We start from the raw sequence: 16,664 nt of genomic DNA, 5'->3' as shown, positions 1-16,664 counted from the left end.
CGTGCGTGTCCGTGCGTCGTGTGTCGGTGTCGTGCGGTGGCGCAGGAGGCGCGGGGCGATGCCCGTGGCCGGCTTCCGTTCGACGGGACGCGCCAGGGCGACTGCGTCGGGGGCTGTGCGGCTGGTGGCGCTGGGGCCCGGGGGCGAGGCCGGTGGGAGGAGCGTTTGCGAGGATGTGCGCACCGCGCGTTGTCGCCGAACCGGAAGTGTGTCCGTCGGCTGTGCGACGGTCGCACCCGCACTCACACCCGCGTTCCTGCCGATATGTAGCAGTGCGTGATGGGGACATGGTCGCAGTCGCCAGCTGTTAGGCGCGAGACCAACTGGGTGGGCTGTACTTACTCGAGGCCTCGCGCTCCATTTGATGTGCCAGACACAGACCACATCATAATCGGCAATCTGATTTCAGCTAGACCAACAGCGTGCTGGCTCCCGCTAACGAGGGAACTTCGTTTCCACGAAGCAAACGCGTCCCGGCATCGTGCAGCTCGAATACAGCTAGTGTGCGCGGGCGCGCTCAGACGCGGAGTGCCCGGCCCTGCGCAGGTGTTCTAGACACACACGCTACTACTAGGCAATCATATCGCGATCCGCGCACCGACGTCCATTCAGAGGCCCAGCGCGAGCAATTGATCGATTCCATGAACAAACAGATGCTAGATGTGTCATATGTACTCTACCTAATGTGTGAAGCGTGATGTGCGATGCAAGACAAAAAGTCATTAGTGTACCAGCCGGATGGACCGAGCGTGAATAATACAGTGAATGTCATGAGGAAGAATGAACAACGAACATGAGGTGGGGGTGAGGGGGATGGGCGCGCGTGCACGGTGAATACAGAGCGAGGGAGTGCGCGTGACGGCGGCGGGAGGCTGCGGAAATCGGGGGACGACCGGGGTAGGATGCAAGACACAACGCAAAAAAGGACATACGCAAGACGGGGGTAAACTGGTACATAGGTATATATAATCAAACAGAACAGGACCGAAGCCGGCCCACATGAAAGTAGAAATGGAACATGAAATAGGCCATCCATAGACAAGACAAGACGAATCAAGATCGCCCAGCCACAGCCAAGCCGTTAGACCGACTGGCAGACAGTGGGTGGGGGGGAGGCAATCAAGAAACAGCAGAAACACAAAACCAACATAGTCACGCAGATATCCGAGATCCGGACTTACAGATAGATACTCAGTCGATAGCTCCCAATATTCACAGCCGCAGATCCATCTCGTCTGAATCCCATCCACCGCGGTGGAGGATATCCTCGAGAAACTCTTTCCCGCCCGCACCGAGCGGGCTCGCGGCGAAGACGTCGCCCTCGGCTGCGCGCACGCCCTCCATCGCTGCTCGTGCGCGCAACACGACGGGGTTGGTCGCGACCAGGCCGATGTGGGCGCGCTGAGCGGGCTCGGTGCGCATCATGCTGCGGAGCAGCTGGCGTAAGTCTGCACTGAGAGAAGCTAGACCCGAGTCGACCTGTGAAAAGTCTTCTCGCCGAAGACGATGCCACGACTCGCCCCTGAAAGCCAAAGAGTTAGACGCTATCGCAGAAATCCAATGCTAGAACTCACTGGTCCGGGACAACGACGTTAGTGGCTGTCTCGAGCATCGTCATACCCAGGCTGAACACGTCTGCAGCCTTTCCATAACGTCCTTGCAACACCTCTGGCGCCAAGTAGAGCTTGTCGCCCTCTCGTTCGAACGCAGAGCCCCCGAGGGACTCGCTAAGCGGCGCCGGCCTCGGCCAAAGCGAAGCCATCCCGAAATCACCAATTCTAAGACGGCCCGAGTTGGTGATGAAGATATTTGCAGGCTTCAGGTCTAGATGGATCACACCAGCATCATGAATGAAATGCAGGCCCTATATTTTTCGTCAGCCCTTAGACGCCCATGAGAGGAAAAACAAACTTACACCGCTCAGCTCGGCCAAAACCCGCCACACACGCCCCTCGTCGAGCTTGGGATACGCACGCCCATATGCGGTCAGGAAGTGAGCAAAGTTGCCTAGCGAGCACAGCTCCGTACGGATGTACAGCGTCTCCTCTTCCTCCCAGCTGTCAATGTGCGCGAGGACGTTTGCATGCCCACCGCGCGCGGAGAGATGGGCGAGGATATCCACTTCCTCCCGTAGGCGCAATCTGAAAAATAGTTCCAGTGGCAGCATCAGCTCATGTACCACCGACATCGACAAGCGTCGAAACTCACCGATGCTTTGCGCCCTCGAACCGCTTGGACTTCTTCACAGCGTAGTACTCGCCCTCCTTTCCACGTATGACAGGAACGCCCTCTTTGTATCGCACCTTCATCACGCGACCGAACTCTCCCGTACCGAGTTCGTCGACCTCAACAAAGTCGCGGCCGAAACGGCCTGGCCGCTCCTCACCCGTGGGCAGTGAGAGCCGCCCGCGCATTCCTACGCGAGGAGGGGACGTATGCCCGAGAGGCAAGCGCGCCGGGTGCGCATGCGTCTGTGGGCGGACAAAGATTGGAGGACGTACGGGCGTAGGCTGAGGGTGTGCCGAAGCACCATGTCTGAAGTGACGAATAGATGCATCAATAGTCGGCGAATTTAGGGCGGTGGACGCGGATGATGTAGAGCCCGGCGAGAGGCGGTCTCCAGAAACATCTACGACATTCTTGAGCGGGGATATTGGGACAGGGATGCGCGGGGGTGGAAGTCCCCACTCTATTCAAGTCTGTCAGTATTTAGACTCCGAAAACATTGCTATGACACATACCCCTTACAGAATTGCGTGTAGGCGTGACTGCATTAGAACCAGCAGTCTCGCCACCGCTTGAAAACGCGCCACTGCTGCTTCGACGCATGAGCCAATGTGTCTTCGCGCTCTTCTCATCCCCACTGGGCCGAGCAAATGCAGGCGGTGCACCGACAGGTCGGCCGAGCCCAAGACCCTCGTACTTCTGGTTTTTCCTCGCAATGGGGCTGGTGTCCTCGTCCTCTCCGTCGATATCAGCATCCATCGCCAGCTTTCCCAGTCCTCCTTTTCCTAGGCCTTTCCCGGCGGCACGGTTCTCTTTACCAAGCAAAGGGAATGCAGCAGGTAAACTCTTGCGCGGCTTGCCCTTCGCCTTCTTCCCGCCTTCGGGTGGCAAGTCATCATCAAAACCCGGAAACCCAATCCTGGAGGCGACCGCGCTCTGCCATGGGCGCTCTGCAAGGTATGCTGTCTTCACCTTTTTCACGGGCGTGCCCGGCACTCTCTTCTGTTCATCAACTTGTGTGGTCTTGGCCGCACCGGCCTGTAGGGTACGGATGATGAAAGCCGCTGCACTGTCCTCGAAATCATCACTGGAAAGATGGACATTCACACTCGGCCACCCTGAAGCAGGACTGGGAGCGAAGACCGGAGTTACAAGCGCCCTATCTTCTTCCGAATTAACTGTGCTGACAGAAGTTGAGGCGCGAGGCATAGGTGGCATGAACAAATCCCCGCGTTTGAAAAGATTCAAGCCACTATCATCATCACTAGAATCCAGCGCGATACCCGAATCTCGTGGGCGGAACTTCTTCGGGAGCGGTGATGGCGTGTCTCGCTTTTGCTTCTTCTTGGGACTCGGCGTGCCTTGAGTAAGACTAAATGCGAAAGACGTATCCGGAGGACCACCGAAAAAGAAGTCTTCATCATCGGATGAGTCTTCCAGGCGCTTGCGTGAGTTCGGAGAAGAGAGGGGAGACGACAAGGCACGATCCGCCCATTCCCACAATGGTGACGAAGTGTTTTGTGCCGCATAGCTATGTCGATTTGAGATGCGTGACCGCTGGTCAAGGCCACGCTCGGGAGTCTGACGTGTGGCAGCGTTCACAGTTCCTCGTGAAGGGCCACTGCTCGTGTTGAGGGTAGATCTCGGCGACGCTTTGTTAGTAGATTTCTTGTTATTTGGAATGCTGGGGCCAAAGAACATCGTCGCCGACCCGGAACTGGTAACTCTGCTCAGAGGCATCCTTCCTTGAGAAGCGTGCGACTGCGTCCGAATGCGTTGCACGGGACCAGGTGGCAGGCGTTGACGAGGGATCGGAGAACCAGTCTCAGATGACGTACTGGAACCTGAGGTACGGCGGGCACGAACAGAGGGGAAAGCAACAGAGCTTGCGCTTTTACTCTCATGAATGCGAGGTATCGCTTTGGCCTGTGGCACATCAACATCAACATCAACATCGGTGTGGCCGCCACTGTGGCCGCTGCGAGAACAATGGCATACCTTATTTTCAAATTCAGCGGGAGTACTTTGTGCTGACTCGAGTAATTCCGCTGAGACTGGCCGCGAACGAGCACGCCTTTTCGTAATGTGCCCACCAGGTGAGATTGCCTCAGCTACTTCCTCATTGTTTACTTGGCCCTTTCGAATAAATACCTCGAGCGCCGGGGTCTTTGGCACTGCCCTAGCTGATCGTTTGGCCTTCATGACAGTTGAAGGCACCGCAGGGGGGTCTACGGTTTCAAACAAAGACATTTGACCTTGATCGTCGACCCCTCTGCTGTCTGGGCCCGTATCATACCCACTCTCATCCGAGCAATGCATGTCAGAAATCTTCAGCATGGTCATAGTCTCTGCTTGCTTTTTTAAATGAAGCTCTGCTTCCACCCCAGTCTGCGGTGTGCGAATGTTGAATCGTGGAGCAGGGAGAGGTGCCAGTCGATCAAAACTTACAGCCGAAGAGTCATCCTGGCGTCGTGTCGCTGCAGATGTCACCGTGAGGGGGGTAAGCGTGCGGTCTCGGGATGGGGTAACGCAAGTATTCGGCGCAGGTTTGCGCTTGACACCCGCCGCATGACTGGAAGAACTTGGGGCCAAGAAATTGAGAGGCTTCACAGAGAGTGCAGGACGATCTGGCGTTCCGAGTAACCGAGAAGATTGTCTGACCGGCGTACGAAGAGGCGTGCGAGGCGGAAAAGGTGACGTTGGCGGCACAAGACTACGTGAGAGCGAGAATGATGAAGAGGGCGCGAGGAGGGAACTGTTACCGTCTTCTTCGTCATTATCAATATCTGCATGTAGTCGAAGATGCGTTGAACGAGTCTTGGGCGACTTGTACGTATACGATGTAGGACATGGCGGGGACGAGAACACGTCGTCCATGTCCATTGGTTCGGCAGAAGGGGGATCGTGTCGCCTGAGGGGAGGTGTGAACATGGGCGATAGGGAGGTCGTCGGGAAACGCGGCGGTGTCTGTAGGCCGAACGATGTACGACAAGACGGAGACACGCTATGATCGCGTTTTGTTGCTCGGAAGGACACATATTCGCGGTTGGGGGTCGAAGCAAGCATAGCAGTTGGTCGACAAAGGAAGCAATAGGTAGCGCAGTTGTCGTATGAGTCAATAAATTTCAGTCAAGATCCACGTTGCCGCAAAGAATCGGGCCCGTATGCAAGCAGTCGTCGTTGCAGTCGTCAGCGAAAGAAAGAGCGAAAGATAATGTTGGAGAAATTTAGGGGATATTGGGGGATATTCGAGTGGGCGGTTGCGTCGTGTATTTTGGGTGCAGTCCTTTCTGGGGCCCAACACGCGCGTGCGAACTGTGATCAACATAGTCATGTGACCGTACCTGCCGCGGTATAATTAGCCGTGGCGCCACAATTTGCCATTCAGATAGACTCCGACATAACGCCGACTGTGGCGTGCCGGTGCCACGTCGCTACCCGCACCGGCGAGAAAGCCTCCGTGCAGCCACCCCGACGTTCATTGCCGTGTTTGGCCTAGGCGCCGTCGAAACACATAACCAACCCGGCGACAAAGGAACCCGCGTCACCTCAGCTAATATAACTTTGAATTGTTTTGTCTCAGTCTTACTTTCCCGTACAGAGCTCGCGACCCCTTAAGCTCAAATTTATCCTGTTCGAACTTCGAAGCTCTCAGCGGTTCTGTTGTTCCATTGTCTCCTTGAGGACCTTTGTCATGACTCCACGTACGTACTACACCTGAGCATAGTGTATGCACCTAAGACAAGTCCGAAAAATGAAAGCAGAGATCCTGAATTGAAAAGCTTTTTACAACATTGGATGCATGAAGTGCATTGTTTCTGTGGATTGCCACGACACTGCTCTCCCGAGCCCGATCTCCCGACTTGGCCTGTCCCGACTAAGTGCCTTCGGAGGCGCCCCGCCGCGATCGATCTGACTCTCAGGCGCATGCGCGTGACTGCTTGCACCTGACTTCATCAAATTGCCAGTAATGCTGTGACCCCGCGTCCAATTTCTCATTTTTCGCAGCTGCACATTTGTCTTCATCTGTTTTCCAGCACAGTAGCCATAGCTCATTGCATCCATGGCCAGCATGGACATTGCGTTAGTAAATGGATGCACTGTCGATACTTTTTCGTCTAATCGCCACATCGTGGCCGGCATATATCTAGGTCTATCCTTCAGGGCGGCTACCAACATCCGCTCTCGCGTTCCTGGCAGGCCAGACGGCACATTACAAAATCCATGCTTATGTATCCAATCTTCATTACTGACGATCCTGATGCATATGTGGAGATTCCAAGCCTCCCCGGACAGGCTAGATGGGGCGTGAATAAGCTGGAAGGCTTCATCGGGCCCCTTGTACAGAAAGGATTGCAGAGTGTCATTCTATTCGGTGTTCCTTTGAATTGTGTTAAAGTACGTAGTTCAAAATCTCCGTTGAAGCAAATTACGATATATATACGCATGTATTGAACAGGACGATCGCGGTACCCCTGCCGACGACCCCTCTGGCCCTGTTATCCTTGCGATCAAGAAGCTACGCACCCTCTTCCCCTCACTCTACATTGCATGTGATGTCTGCCTCTGCGAATACACCTCCCATGGTCACTGCGGCGTGTTCCGCTTGGATGGTTCCATTGACCAAGAACCATCCGCCGCTCGCATCGCGGAGGTGGCCCTCGCTTACGCTAAAGCAGGTGCCCACTGTGTTGCACCCAGCGACATGATGGACGGCCGCATTAAGTCGATCAAACGAGCGTTGATCGACGCAGGGTACGGGAACCAATGTACCCTAATGAGTTACTCGGCCAAGTTTGCTAGTGCGTTGTATGGTCCATTCCGGTAAGCGTCGCATTTCCTACACACAGTCAGATTTTTAATAACATTGGGTGATAGAGACGCGGCGGGCAGCGCACCCGCATTTGGTGATCGCAAATGCTACCAGCTCCCTCCCCAAGCAAAGGGACTGGCTCGACGGGCAATTGTACGTCCGTTCATGTCTGCTGTCTCGCATATATCTGTAAATACTGTTTCTGCAGCAACGCGACGTTGCTGAAGGCGCAGACATTGTCATGGTGAAGCCTGCCATGCCCTACCTTGATATAATTCAAGATGCTGCGCAACTCGCGCCTGACCACCCACTCGCCTGCTACCAGGTGAGTGGCGAGTATGCCATGGTCGTCGCCGGTGCACGTGCAGGCGTATATGATCTCCGTACAATGGCCTTCGAGAGCGTTGAAAGTATGGTCCGCGCAGGTGAGTGTCGATATCTGTATAGCGTATGGCCCGGCTTATATTTCGGGGACAGGCTGCACCTTGATCTTGACATATTTCACTCCTCAATTTCTTGACTGGCTCTCTGAGTAAATGTATCAATGCCAAATTGCACATGTAGTCAAAATGTATTCAGTGGACGAGATTTGCGGGCATGTTGTGTGGGTTTGTTGTGATCACGAGAGATGATGCTGATAGAATTTGAAATTTGAATCGAGTCTGGTTCAGAATGGGCTTCAGCAAAGTAGTGTGATAATTGATACTTCATTACGACATTTAGTGTCCGATAGGTAGAGTACACTGCAAGGCACAGTAACTTACAATGGGTATTAGTTGTCGTAACTCGTCGTTACTGGGTGGTTCGAAACTACACTAAGGTAGCGAGAAAGAGGTTGCTTCAAGCCTCTTTCTTAAAGCCCTGGTCATTCTGCACGGCAGCAAATTCGCTGAGCGCAGTCACACGCACTTCAGGAGCGGGTCGAAATACTGGGAGTTGAGTGATAGCGAATCCACCGACTCCCAGTACTATAGAGGAAGGAATATAAGTCTGCATTAAATTGGCCAATTACTCAATGAGACACGCACCGTAGCCCGTGAATTTTTCGATAGGTGTGTGGAAGTACACGCTTGTCGTATAGGATGCGAACATTGCTAAGCTAATGACGAAGGCCGTCACCGCAACGGCCCATCTATGCGCTCTCGACCACACCTGCGAGCGGCCAGTAGCTGACAACGTTGTGAAAGAGAACCGAAGCTGGTCCACGAGAAAGAGGATGGACATGGCAAGGAGAAAAATATGCCCCGATACATCGTGCCCTCGGCGTAGTCTGGGCCTGCCCTTCCAACTATCCTCAGGAATAATGAGCGACGCAGGAAATAGACTTGAATGCGTGGAGATGGAAATGCTGGACTTCGTGAAGCAGTACTCGTTCGGCAGGGTGACGATTGCGCCCGAGGGGAGGTTGAGCACGCATTCGCCGCCAGTGGACGCCACCAGACGGTCAATCAAGGATGGACCAAAAAACCAACTGGCAAAGGCCAGCCAGACCGCGGTCGCGGCGAGATACTGGTATACGCGTTCGGATGTTCGTGCAGCGCGCGGGCTGGTGAAGAAATGAGCGAGGAACGCTAGTGAAGTCCACCCCCAAACGCGTTTGATGAAGTAAACGTTTAGTGGGTTCGCCTTGGATGCAAAATAGTGCGTGGCATGGAGTGGGTGCGGGAGATGAGTGAGAAGCGGATTGGACGTGTCGAGGAACGTGCTGTTAGTTACCGAGTACGTCGTGCCAAAGAACACAACAGCACTGAGAATAGCAAAAGCCGCTATTCGAATGTCCAGCATCATCATGGAAGTCGGTCAAGAGGGTTTTGTGGACGTGAGGAGAGGTTTATGCTACACGTGCGACACCAAGTATCAGGCCTACGGCCACGTACGTCATACCGATGGCAATCCATATATGTAGTCATGACTTCAGGTAGATACTCTATGTCTAGTGAGTTGGATGATTGAACACTAATGGTAACTCTGGCAATACTCAAGGGCGAGTGTCATACATCGTTCTGTATTCTTCGATAAATAATACATGGATCTTCACCAGCACTGGCTACGCGTAACTCTGACGCCGGCTGTAAGTACAACTCGGTGGTTCCAATATGTACGCCCAACATCCCTCACAGATGTCTCATGAATTAAACTGTACGCAAGATCTCGAGATCAATCCTTCCCTGAGAAAATAAAGAGGTTTGACCTACCGCTGTGAGATAGGACTCCGCAACTACACGAGCCCGGGCATTCAAACTAAGCTTCATCTCACTAATCTCCTTGTCGACTTCTTCCATAAATCTGTGGTGCAATGCTTAACAACACTATTAACTTGTCACAAACACAAATAACGCAACTGGATTATGAAGTCCACAATCTTGTGTTTCAGCATCATGTCGGTATGATTATTGGTAATGAGAAACGAGATATCATAGCCCTGTGACATGGTTAGATATTATTCGAAAAATACTTACGAAGACATCCAGCGAAAGGCGTACCTTGACAGGCTTTCTCCGCAACACTACAAAGCTCTCCGCTCTCTGCATCATGAATCGGGTGAACTTATGACATAGTATACGCTCAATCTCGTCTGCCTGCTTGATCTTGATGCTGAGTCGAATCGAGTTGACGGATGCTTCAATCAGGACGCGCTCGTTTTCGTTCCGGGAGATTGTAAGCGGGTTCAGCAGCACCTCCTTCGATTGTCTGCCTCAAGTCAACGGGGATACTTTCACGAAGCTCACAAAGCTCTTACCCCACCTCTACTTCTGGTTTGTTGTGACGTTCTACGACCTGATCGATATGATGAATATTTAAGTACACCACTTGACCAAGAGTGGACAAATACCTGAGATGCGAAGTCTTCCAGAGTCAGTGCGGCAGTTAACGTTGATCGCACAGCGGCAAGGTACGGTCGAAGTGTGTTTGACTATACAGAGGCATATAGACTGAGCCAGCCAGCCACACAATTTTAGCAATTACTTGGGGACTCACCATAGTTACTCACGATGCACAGAGACTAGTAAGCTATTTGAACTCGAAAGCCGGTGTAGTCTATAGGCCCTATCCCTATTGAAGCGCCAGAGGGCACGTGTGCTTCTCATTTAAGCGGGCGCGTTTGCGCGCTAAAGACTTTTTAATTCCTCTTGTATAGGCCGGACAGACGGGGAAAATGGCTGTCGCTATTGCTGTTTGGTATGTGTAAAATGGTTCATCAGGGATACCATGACTTAAGTTTTGTGTATGCAGGAGTACTATTGTGAAACCTGGTAATCCTGCTGAGCTCTTGCCTCAGAGTGACCTTCGAATCACGAACATTGCACTCGGGGACAAGCTCGAAGACGAATCGGGCAGGACGACTGTGCGGCTCATCTATCGTAAAATTACCGCCGAAGACTCGAGCGACGAGGAGGACGACGAAAAGGACGAAGAGGATGACGATGAACACGAACTCGAGCATGTTGCCCTGTGTTCCCTCACTCCTGGCAAGGTAACAGTGTCTCGATTCCGCGTACGGATGTTCTGGACCTAACTTTTTCACAGATAGAGCAGGCTATGGTAGATGTAGTCCTTGAGGGTGACCAAGAATATTTGATCGAGGTTGTGGGGAAAAAGTATGCGGTCATATCATGTGTCTATCAGAGTATACTCATATTTTGTCAGCACTGTTCACCTGGTCGGGAATTATATTGGTGAGTGACGGAAGACTGTTGTGCGCACCATGGTTTGCCAGTTGAAGGCGATATGTGCGCCCATGGCATGTTTGCTAGATGTGTTTCTAACTCTGGAAAATAGATCAGACACCCCCGGATCAAGTTCCATACAATGATGAATCAGACGAAGACTCCGATGAGGAGGACTTCGATCTGCGTGACGTCAGTTCCGATGTGGAAATCGACCCGAACGAAATGGACATTCCTAGCGACGATGAAGGGTAGGTCCATTGTCTCAAAGTTGATTGTATTGCTACTTACAAGCATGCATCTAGACGATTTGAGGAACTTCCTGATGATGTAGAGTTGTCTTCCAAGGGTGACGCAGGGAAGAAACGTCCTCGCGAGTCTGATGCAAAAGGTGCAGACGAGACCCCGAAATCTCAGAAAGCGAAAAAGAAGAAGCAGAAGGGCCAGGATGGGAAAGCGGTTCCTGTCGGAGACGAGAAAAGCACTCTAGCGAAATCAGATAGTCAAGCCAAGGATGCGAAAGGGAAGGATGAAGCGTCGAAGGAAGCCAAATCACAGAAGGAAGACAAGAAGGATAAAAAGGATAAAGAAAAGAAAGAAATCGTATTGGCAGGCGGGGTCAAGGTCGTTGATCATAAGATTGGCAAGGGTCCTAAAGCAAAGGTCGGAGATATGGCGCATATGCGATACGTTGGCAAGCTTCCCAATGGTACTGTCTTCGATAAGAATATGAAGGGAGAACCTGTACGTGTTTGCTGCATGCTTTGAGGAAAGTGCTCATCATATAGCTAGTTCAAGTTCCGCTTGGGTAAGGGTGAGGTCATCAAAGGTAAGAGCAATTCATGCAATGTTATGGTCTTCGTTTTCACCTAAGTTTGTTGGGTTCTTGGCCAGGCTGGGACGTTGGTATAGTCGGCATGCAACCCGGTGGAGAGAGGCTACTCACCATCCCTCCCGGTATGGGCTATGGGAAGAAGAAGATGGACAAGATACCCGCAAATTCGACCCTGATCTTCGGTATGTCCGCTACCGACTCGGCCGTGGGTGTCATAACGGACTTATCCGCACGCAGAGATCAAGCTCGTCCAACTTTCATGAAATCCTTTGGGGTTGGCAATATCCGGATTTTCCTATCATCTGGGACAAAAATCACAGCACTGCCGATGTGTTCTTGGCTACGTGGTATTCATGATGCTTGTATCTTACACTCAAGTCAAATACATGCATTGATCAAATATTGCAAAGTCACTCGTGACGTCAAGGATACTGTAATCCTAGGTTCGGCATGAAGGAACTCAGCGCAAGAAACGGATTGCTTGATCAAGCTCTTAACACCATCGTCAGTGCGTGTGTAGTGTGAGCCGGCGGCCGTTCTCTCTTTTGAATGAGGCTCCAAGTAGATGAAGTTGTGATGATTTTGTTCAACTCTGAGCTGGTCTGACGTCGCGATGCCAATTAGTACTATGACAGTTGATTAGCTCGCTTTGGTATAGGCATGTCTCGAGTCGCAAATTGACAAGCTATCCCGAATGACATCTCCCTAGGAGCTAACATGCACGCATCATGCACTGCGCAAACTCTGATGGGAAAGCTATGTTGTCCGTCCCAGAATCATGAAGTACCTCCGAAGTCCAGACAAAGAATCTCTTCCATGACGGTCACCTTATATATCATAATTATTAAGCACATTACTTGGTTGTGTATTACTGATGCTAACCGTATGTTGAACGTGTGATCCTGCCACTTTCTACTCAATTGATAAACGTGAATGAAAGCAGGCCGCCTTCTGCATGCCCCGCTACTGTATTGAAGACCGAGCAGCATAATTGATTTAACCATCATGCCAAAAGACCTGACCTGTCCGCCTTCCTCTGTCGTGTTACTTGTCAGCGCGCGGACAGAAGTTTACTAAAATAGCCTGACCATTCTGACCCCGTGGCTAGTAGCGAGATACATCCTGAATAATCTTTCGCAGTCTTCGTCGCCGTGAAATGGGTATTCGGCTCCGAGACGATACGCAGCTGCGAAGCCAGACGTAACGGCCAGCTCGTGCATGTTCAGCACTGATGCATAAGTAGTCAATATACATACGATTGACTCCTGTATTTACGTCGCAAGACATACCTGACCAAGCGCCGGCGTAACTGGTGAGGCGAGTGAAATGAGTCCGCGAATTGCGGGCGCATCGGATAAATGTGTTAACTCACAATGTTTTGTTCCTGCCATTGATCCACATCATCCAGGGAACTGTGCCCGCATAATGCTGCCAGCGATGACTCTGCTGCTTCCACCATTTCTCGTAGATCTTCTTCCCCGGTTTGATATCTTTCCATGTCCACAGATCCTGAGATCCGTCGCGGTCCAAGAAAATGGTCTGAAAGACATGCCTCTCCAATGGAGGTTCGGGACGACCGCTAGCATCGTGCCCGACGCGAACAGAGTTGCCAATCGACTTGCTGGAGTCCTGAGCAGCACGTGTCACGTCTGTCGATTTGCATTCGTTCCTGTGCGATGACGTGTCCGAGGGATCAATCGGACCTGCTGGCTTTTCGCCTCTAAATTGTGGCTGATAATGCGTCAGGTCGAAACTCATTTCGATCTTGGATTTATCTTGTGGGTATTGCATAGTGTAGTACAAGGGGCGGAAGCTGTCTCTTGCAAATGTAAACGTGTCTTCAGTCTCACGACGCTCTTGAGCTGAAGCATTCTCTTCAGGAGGAGCATTGTGTGAGGAATCATACTGCGTTTCGTAATACTGTCAAGCAAGGACGTAAAGTAAGCTCGTGATGTACAATTAAATCAGGTCTCGACGAACCTTCTGCATATACTCGAGGTCGTTGTGGGTGATCGTCACGTCATAGAGATACTTCACATTGCCCAAAATTCTGTTTTCTAGCCAAGTTGCCTCTTTTCCAAGCAATTGCAGACAAGAATCCGCGTCGATGGCAAGAATAAGCTCGTCAAAAAATGCCTCCTGTGACGAACTTTCAAGTCCTTGATAAGCGGATTTGTATTTGATATGCACTGGACCGGATGGGGAGGCACGACTTGTGTGACGAGAGACAACTTCGAGTACTTCATGATTGAGCTTGAAAGTGACGTTACCACGAGAAACAATCTCGTCCTTCCAGGCTTGATAAACATCATGCAGCTGTGTATGTTGTAACACGTCGTCAAACCTATGACGACACAGAGCACCGAATTATCCAACCTTGGGAAATGCGAGCATAGTAGGTATGCTGGCAAGAAGACTCTTCTCAGAATATTCGAAAAGACGCATACTGGGATCTTTGAATACTCGTTCCTTTCCACTAGTTAGCCAGTGATCAGACTTCACAGCGCGAAGCAAAACAAAACAAACCAGAATGGCGCTAGAAATATATGGTGTTTGATTACCCGTACCAAAGAACAGGGCTACAAGAGGATAGACCATTTTCTCGCCGAAGTCCTTGGAGAACCGGAACATCTTGAGCATAACATGAACGGGGATCATCGCGAAGACGGGCTCGAATCTCTTGATAGTCGTAAGGACATGGCCGAACCTCGCAATATCACCTTGGAATTGGGCTACGAGTGACGTGGGGTACACATTCGTCCAAAAGTCTTTACCCTTTCCGAAACTAATCCTGTGGCGCATCAGCACCAGCACTCCATTAATGTATCGAAAGCACGCATGGTCCTCACTGCATCTCAACCTCTGTGGCCTCAAAGCCCAGCATTCTAAACATCCGTATGGTATTTGCGAAGACAGGACTGCATCCTTGGACGCCGTCATTGATATATGATGCCCCATATTTGTCGACGTCGATGTCGACGGAAGTTGCCATCCCACCCGTCGTGTTCTGTTTGTCGTAGATCGTGACTTCGTATCTGTCGGGATGACGGCTGAGAGCATAGGCCGCAGACATGCCAGATGCGCCAGCACCGACGATACAGATTCGTTTGGGAGCAGGAGTGGGCGCCATGATGTGAAGAAAAGGGAAGTTGGAGTAGGACGATGACCGACAGGGACTTGGAATCAAGACGACTCTTCTCGCACCGCCAGCTCAGCCGCAATGTCAGCCCCGCTGTCCAAAAACGAAGAGAATCCAACACACCGATGAATCGTCCACACGTGATCGAGCACTCTCTGAGCTAGCAGCGTGTACTAGTAGCAATGGACGATATTTTAGAACACACTCGTCACTGCGCAGCCTGAGCGTGAAAGAATATGTCAAGCATAGAAAGGGGTCACAAACATCCTTACAAACGGGAAGCCATTACATGAGCCATGACACATCTCGCAGATCAAGCGAATGTATTCCGAAGGGCAGCTCGGCATCACAGCGTGTCTGGGGGAAAGAGTGCAGCAAAGCATGAGTCCTGTGGCGGTCTGCGCGGAGATAGATGGTGAACTCTGGAGCCTCAGTCTTATGACTTGATAACTTTCCTGCAGATGCGGACCATTGATGATCACCAGACATTAGTTTATTCAGTAAGCAGATTGAACGGAAAGTAGCGGTTGCGGGTTTCCCCGTAGAGTTGACAAATTTCCCAACATGGATTCAAGGAGAAAGGAGTCGGCGGGAATTATTGCCTCGAACATGTGGCCAAGGAGCGTGAGCCCGCTCCCCAGCAGTATGACAACGACGGCGCATGACCAAGGGAGCATAGGGGATTGTAAAGGGAGCAAACATTAATGAGTTTGCACCTCCGTGAGGCCAGCGCCTGCCAGAATGTGCATGTCTCCAGGCTGTCCTCCGTATTGCAGGGCTTATTCATAGCACCACTTCCGACTTGCTATACGAAACATTGGGGCGTGGCACAGGCGTTGTTGCACCGCGAGTGGAGTAATAACCATATAACCGTATGGGAACCGCGAGAAGACAACTGTTGGCCGGTACGAAAGTTGATCATTGACATGTTGCTAGCGGTTGCAGGAATCCGAGCGATAGAAGGAGAATTCCAAGTCTGAGAAAGGCGAGTTGATCATGATAGTCGGCCGTAGTTGCGCAGAGCCTATGATCAGCACGCTTCGCTTTCGAAGCTGGCGCGGAAGTAATAGGTGCGTTTGGCATTAGGGAAGACATGAAAGGGGAGGTGTTGATCGCGTATTCGATTTTGCTGTCGGGGTAGATGCGGAGTCAATTTTGATCTCAGTAAGATCCGGATCATCTGAGTCAAAATTATTCGTCGAGCCGTAGTTTGCGGCAAATTACAGAGGCGATCGTCCGAAGGTTTGTAATTATCCGTCGTGAGTACGGGTAGCGGATCGAATGAACTTCACGGCGGAAGTGCTAGACCTGATTGAACGGCATGGTTTCACTGCTGCAGAGCGCAATTGAGTGAAGAGCTTACCGTCTATTCTTCCATTTAGGACTCAGAGTCATTGCAGCTTATCCTCGCTGAGATTCACGTCGGGGCTGATCCGGAACGGTGTCCCAAATGTATAAAGGGAGCCTCTCGAAAACCAACATCATTCCCCAGATTGCTCCACTTGTCTCGATAGTCTCATTCTCCTGTTGCAGGTTCTTGCCATCCACTCGCCACAAGCGATGCATATATCCCTTATGATGACCGGCGGAAGAATCAGCCTCGGTGCGCTTCCAAATCGTTGCTCACTGCGGATCGTTATTTTCTGCGTGGCGTAGGTTGTGGTTGACGACGCGCAGCTGGCATAGAATGCATATAAAGATTTGAATGCTAGGAAACTCATTCTGGGTCCATTCTCATCTGGTATCATTCAAGTGGGCCACTGGTCGCACTTTCATTTGGTGTTTTACGTCGTTTTTTCGTTGTCCTGGAAGGAAGACAAAGGCCGTAACCCGGTCTGATTGTCTTCTTTCTCATGGACCGTGCTCTGGTGCTCCCATGGGTGCAAGGAAGCATCTGTGCACGTACCATGAGAATGGAAGATGTCAGACAGAGCTTGCTATCCTTCTTGTCCTCCACATGTTGCACAGATGTCAGCCATGAGA

The 16,664-nt window shown here is 51.5% G+C and overlaps 5 protein-coding genes across 5 annotated transcripts; 2 read left to right on the top strand and 3 right to left on the bottom strand.

The window, feature by feature from the left end:
* Positions 1–1,212: 1,212 nt before the first annotated feature.
* Positions 1,213–5,292, bottom strand: FIBRA_02302 (uncharacterized protein; the record flags this gene model as incomplete). The annotated part of the gene is made up of 6 exons (XM_012324165.1): positions 1,213–1,522; positions 1,575–1,864; positions 1,916–2,141; positions 2,209–2,689; positions 2,742–4,152; positions 4,225–5,292. The coding sequence occupies 6 exons, from the start codon at positions 5,290–5,292 to the stop codon at positions 1,213–1,215; spliced, it is 3,786 nt and encodes a 1,261-aa protein (XP_012179555.1).
* Positions 5,293–6,289: 997 nt separating this feature from the next.
* Positions 6,290–7,575, top strand: FIBRA_02301 (uncharacterized protein; the record flags this gene model as incomplete). Its single annotated transcript, XM_012324164.1, has 6 exons — positions 6,290–6,309; positions 6,378–6,624; positions 6,686–7,050; positions 7,105–7,192; positions 7,248–7,464; positions 7,517–7,575. 6 exons carry the CDS (start codon positions 6,290–6,292, stop codon positions 7,573–7,575), a joined length of 996 nt encoding a protein of 331 aa, XP_012179554.1.
* Positions 7,576–7,879: 304 nt separating this feature from the next.
* On the bottom strand, positions 7,880–8,830 carry FIBRA_02300 (uncharacterized protein; the record flags this gene model as incomplete). Its single annotated transcript, XM_012324163.1, has 2 exons — positions 7,880–8,007; positions 8,068–8,830. The coding sequence occupies 2 exons, from the start codon at positions 8,828–8,830 to the stop codon at positions 7,880–7,882; spliced, it is 891 nt and encodes a 296-aa protein (XP_012179553.1).
* A 1,366-nt stretch (positions 8,831–10,196) lies between these two features.
* On the top strand, positions 10,197–11,805 carry FIBRA_02299 (uncharacterized protein; the record flags this gene model as incomplete). The annotated part of the gene is made up of 9 exons (XM_012324162.1): positions 10,197–10,219; positions 10,274–10,514; positions 10,568–10,638; positions 10,688–10,716; positions 10,820–10,958; positions 11,013–11,451; positions 11,500–11,536; positions 11,602–11,724; positions 11,780–11,805. 9 exons carry the CDS (start codon positions 10,197–10,199, stop codon positions 11,803–11,805), a joined length of 1,128 nt encoding a protein of 375 aa, XP_012179552.1.
* A 740-nt stretch (positions 11,806–12,545) lies between these two features.
* FIBRA_02298 (uncharacterized protein) lies at positions 12,546–14,672 on the bottom strand (the record flags this gene model as incomplete). The annotated part of the gene is made up of 8 exons (XM_012324161.1): positions 12,546–12,578; positions 12,631–12,770; positions 12,832–12,851; positions 12,915–13,462; positions 13,523–13,858; positions 13,919–14,011; positions 14,069–14,333; positions 14,392–14,672. 8 exons carry the CDS (start codon positions 14,670–14,672, stop codon positions 12,546–12,548), a joined length of 1,716 nt encoding a protein of 571 aa, XP_012179551.1.
* Between the last annotated feature and the right edge of the window lie 1,992 nt (positions 14,673–16,664).

The sequence above is a fragment of the Fibroporia radiculosa genome, assembly GCF_000313525.1.
Source record: "Fibroporia radiculosa TFFH 294 genomic supercontigs, scaffold1161, whole genome shotgun sequence".
Classification (NCBI taxonomy): domain Eukaryota; kingdom Fungi; phylum Basidiomycota; class Agaricomycetes; order Polyporales; family Fibroporiaceae; genus Fibroporia; species Fibroporia radiculosa.
Note: the sequence above shows the minus strand (reverse complement) of the source record. Positions and strands in the feature narration are given on the sequence as shown.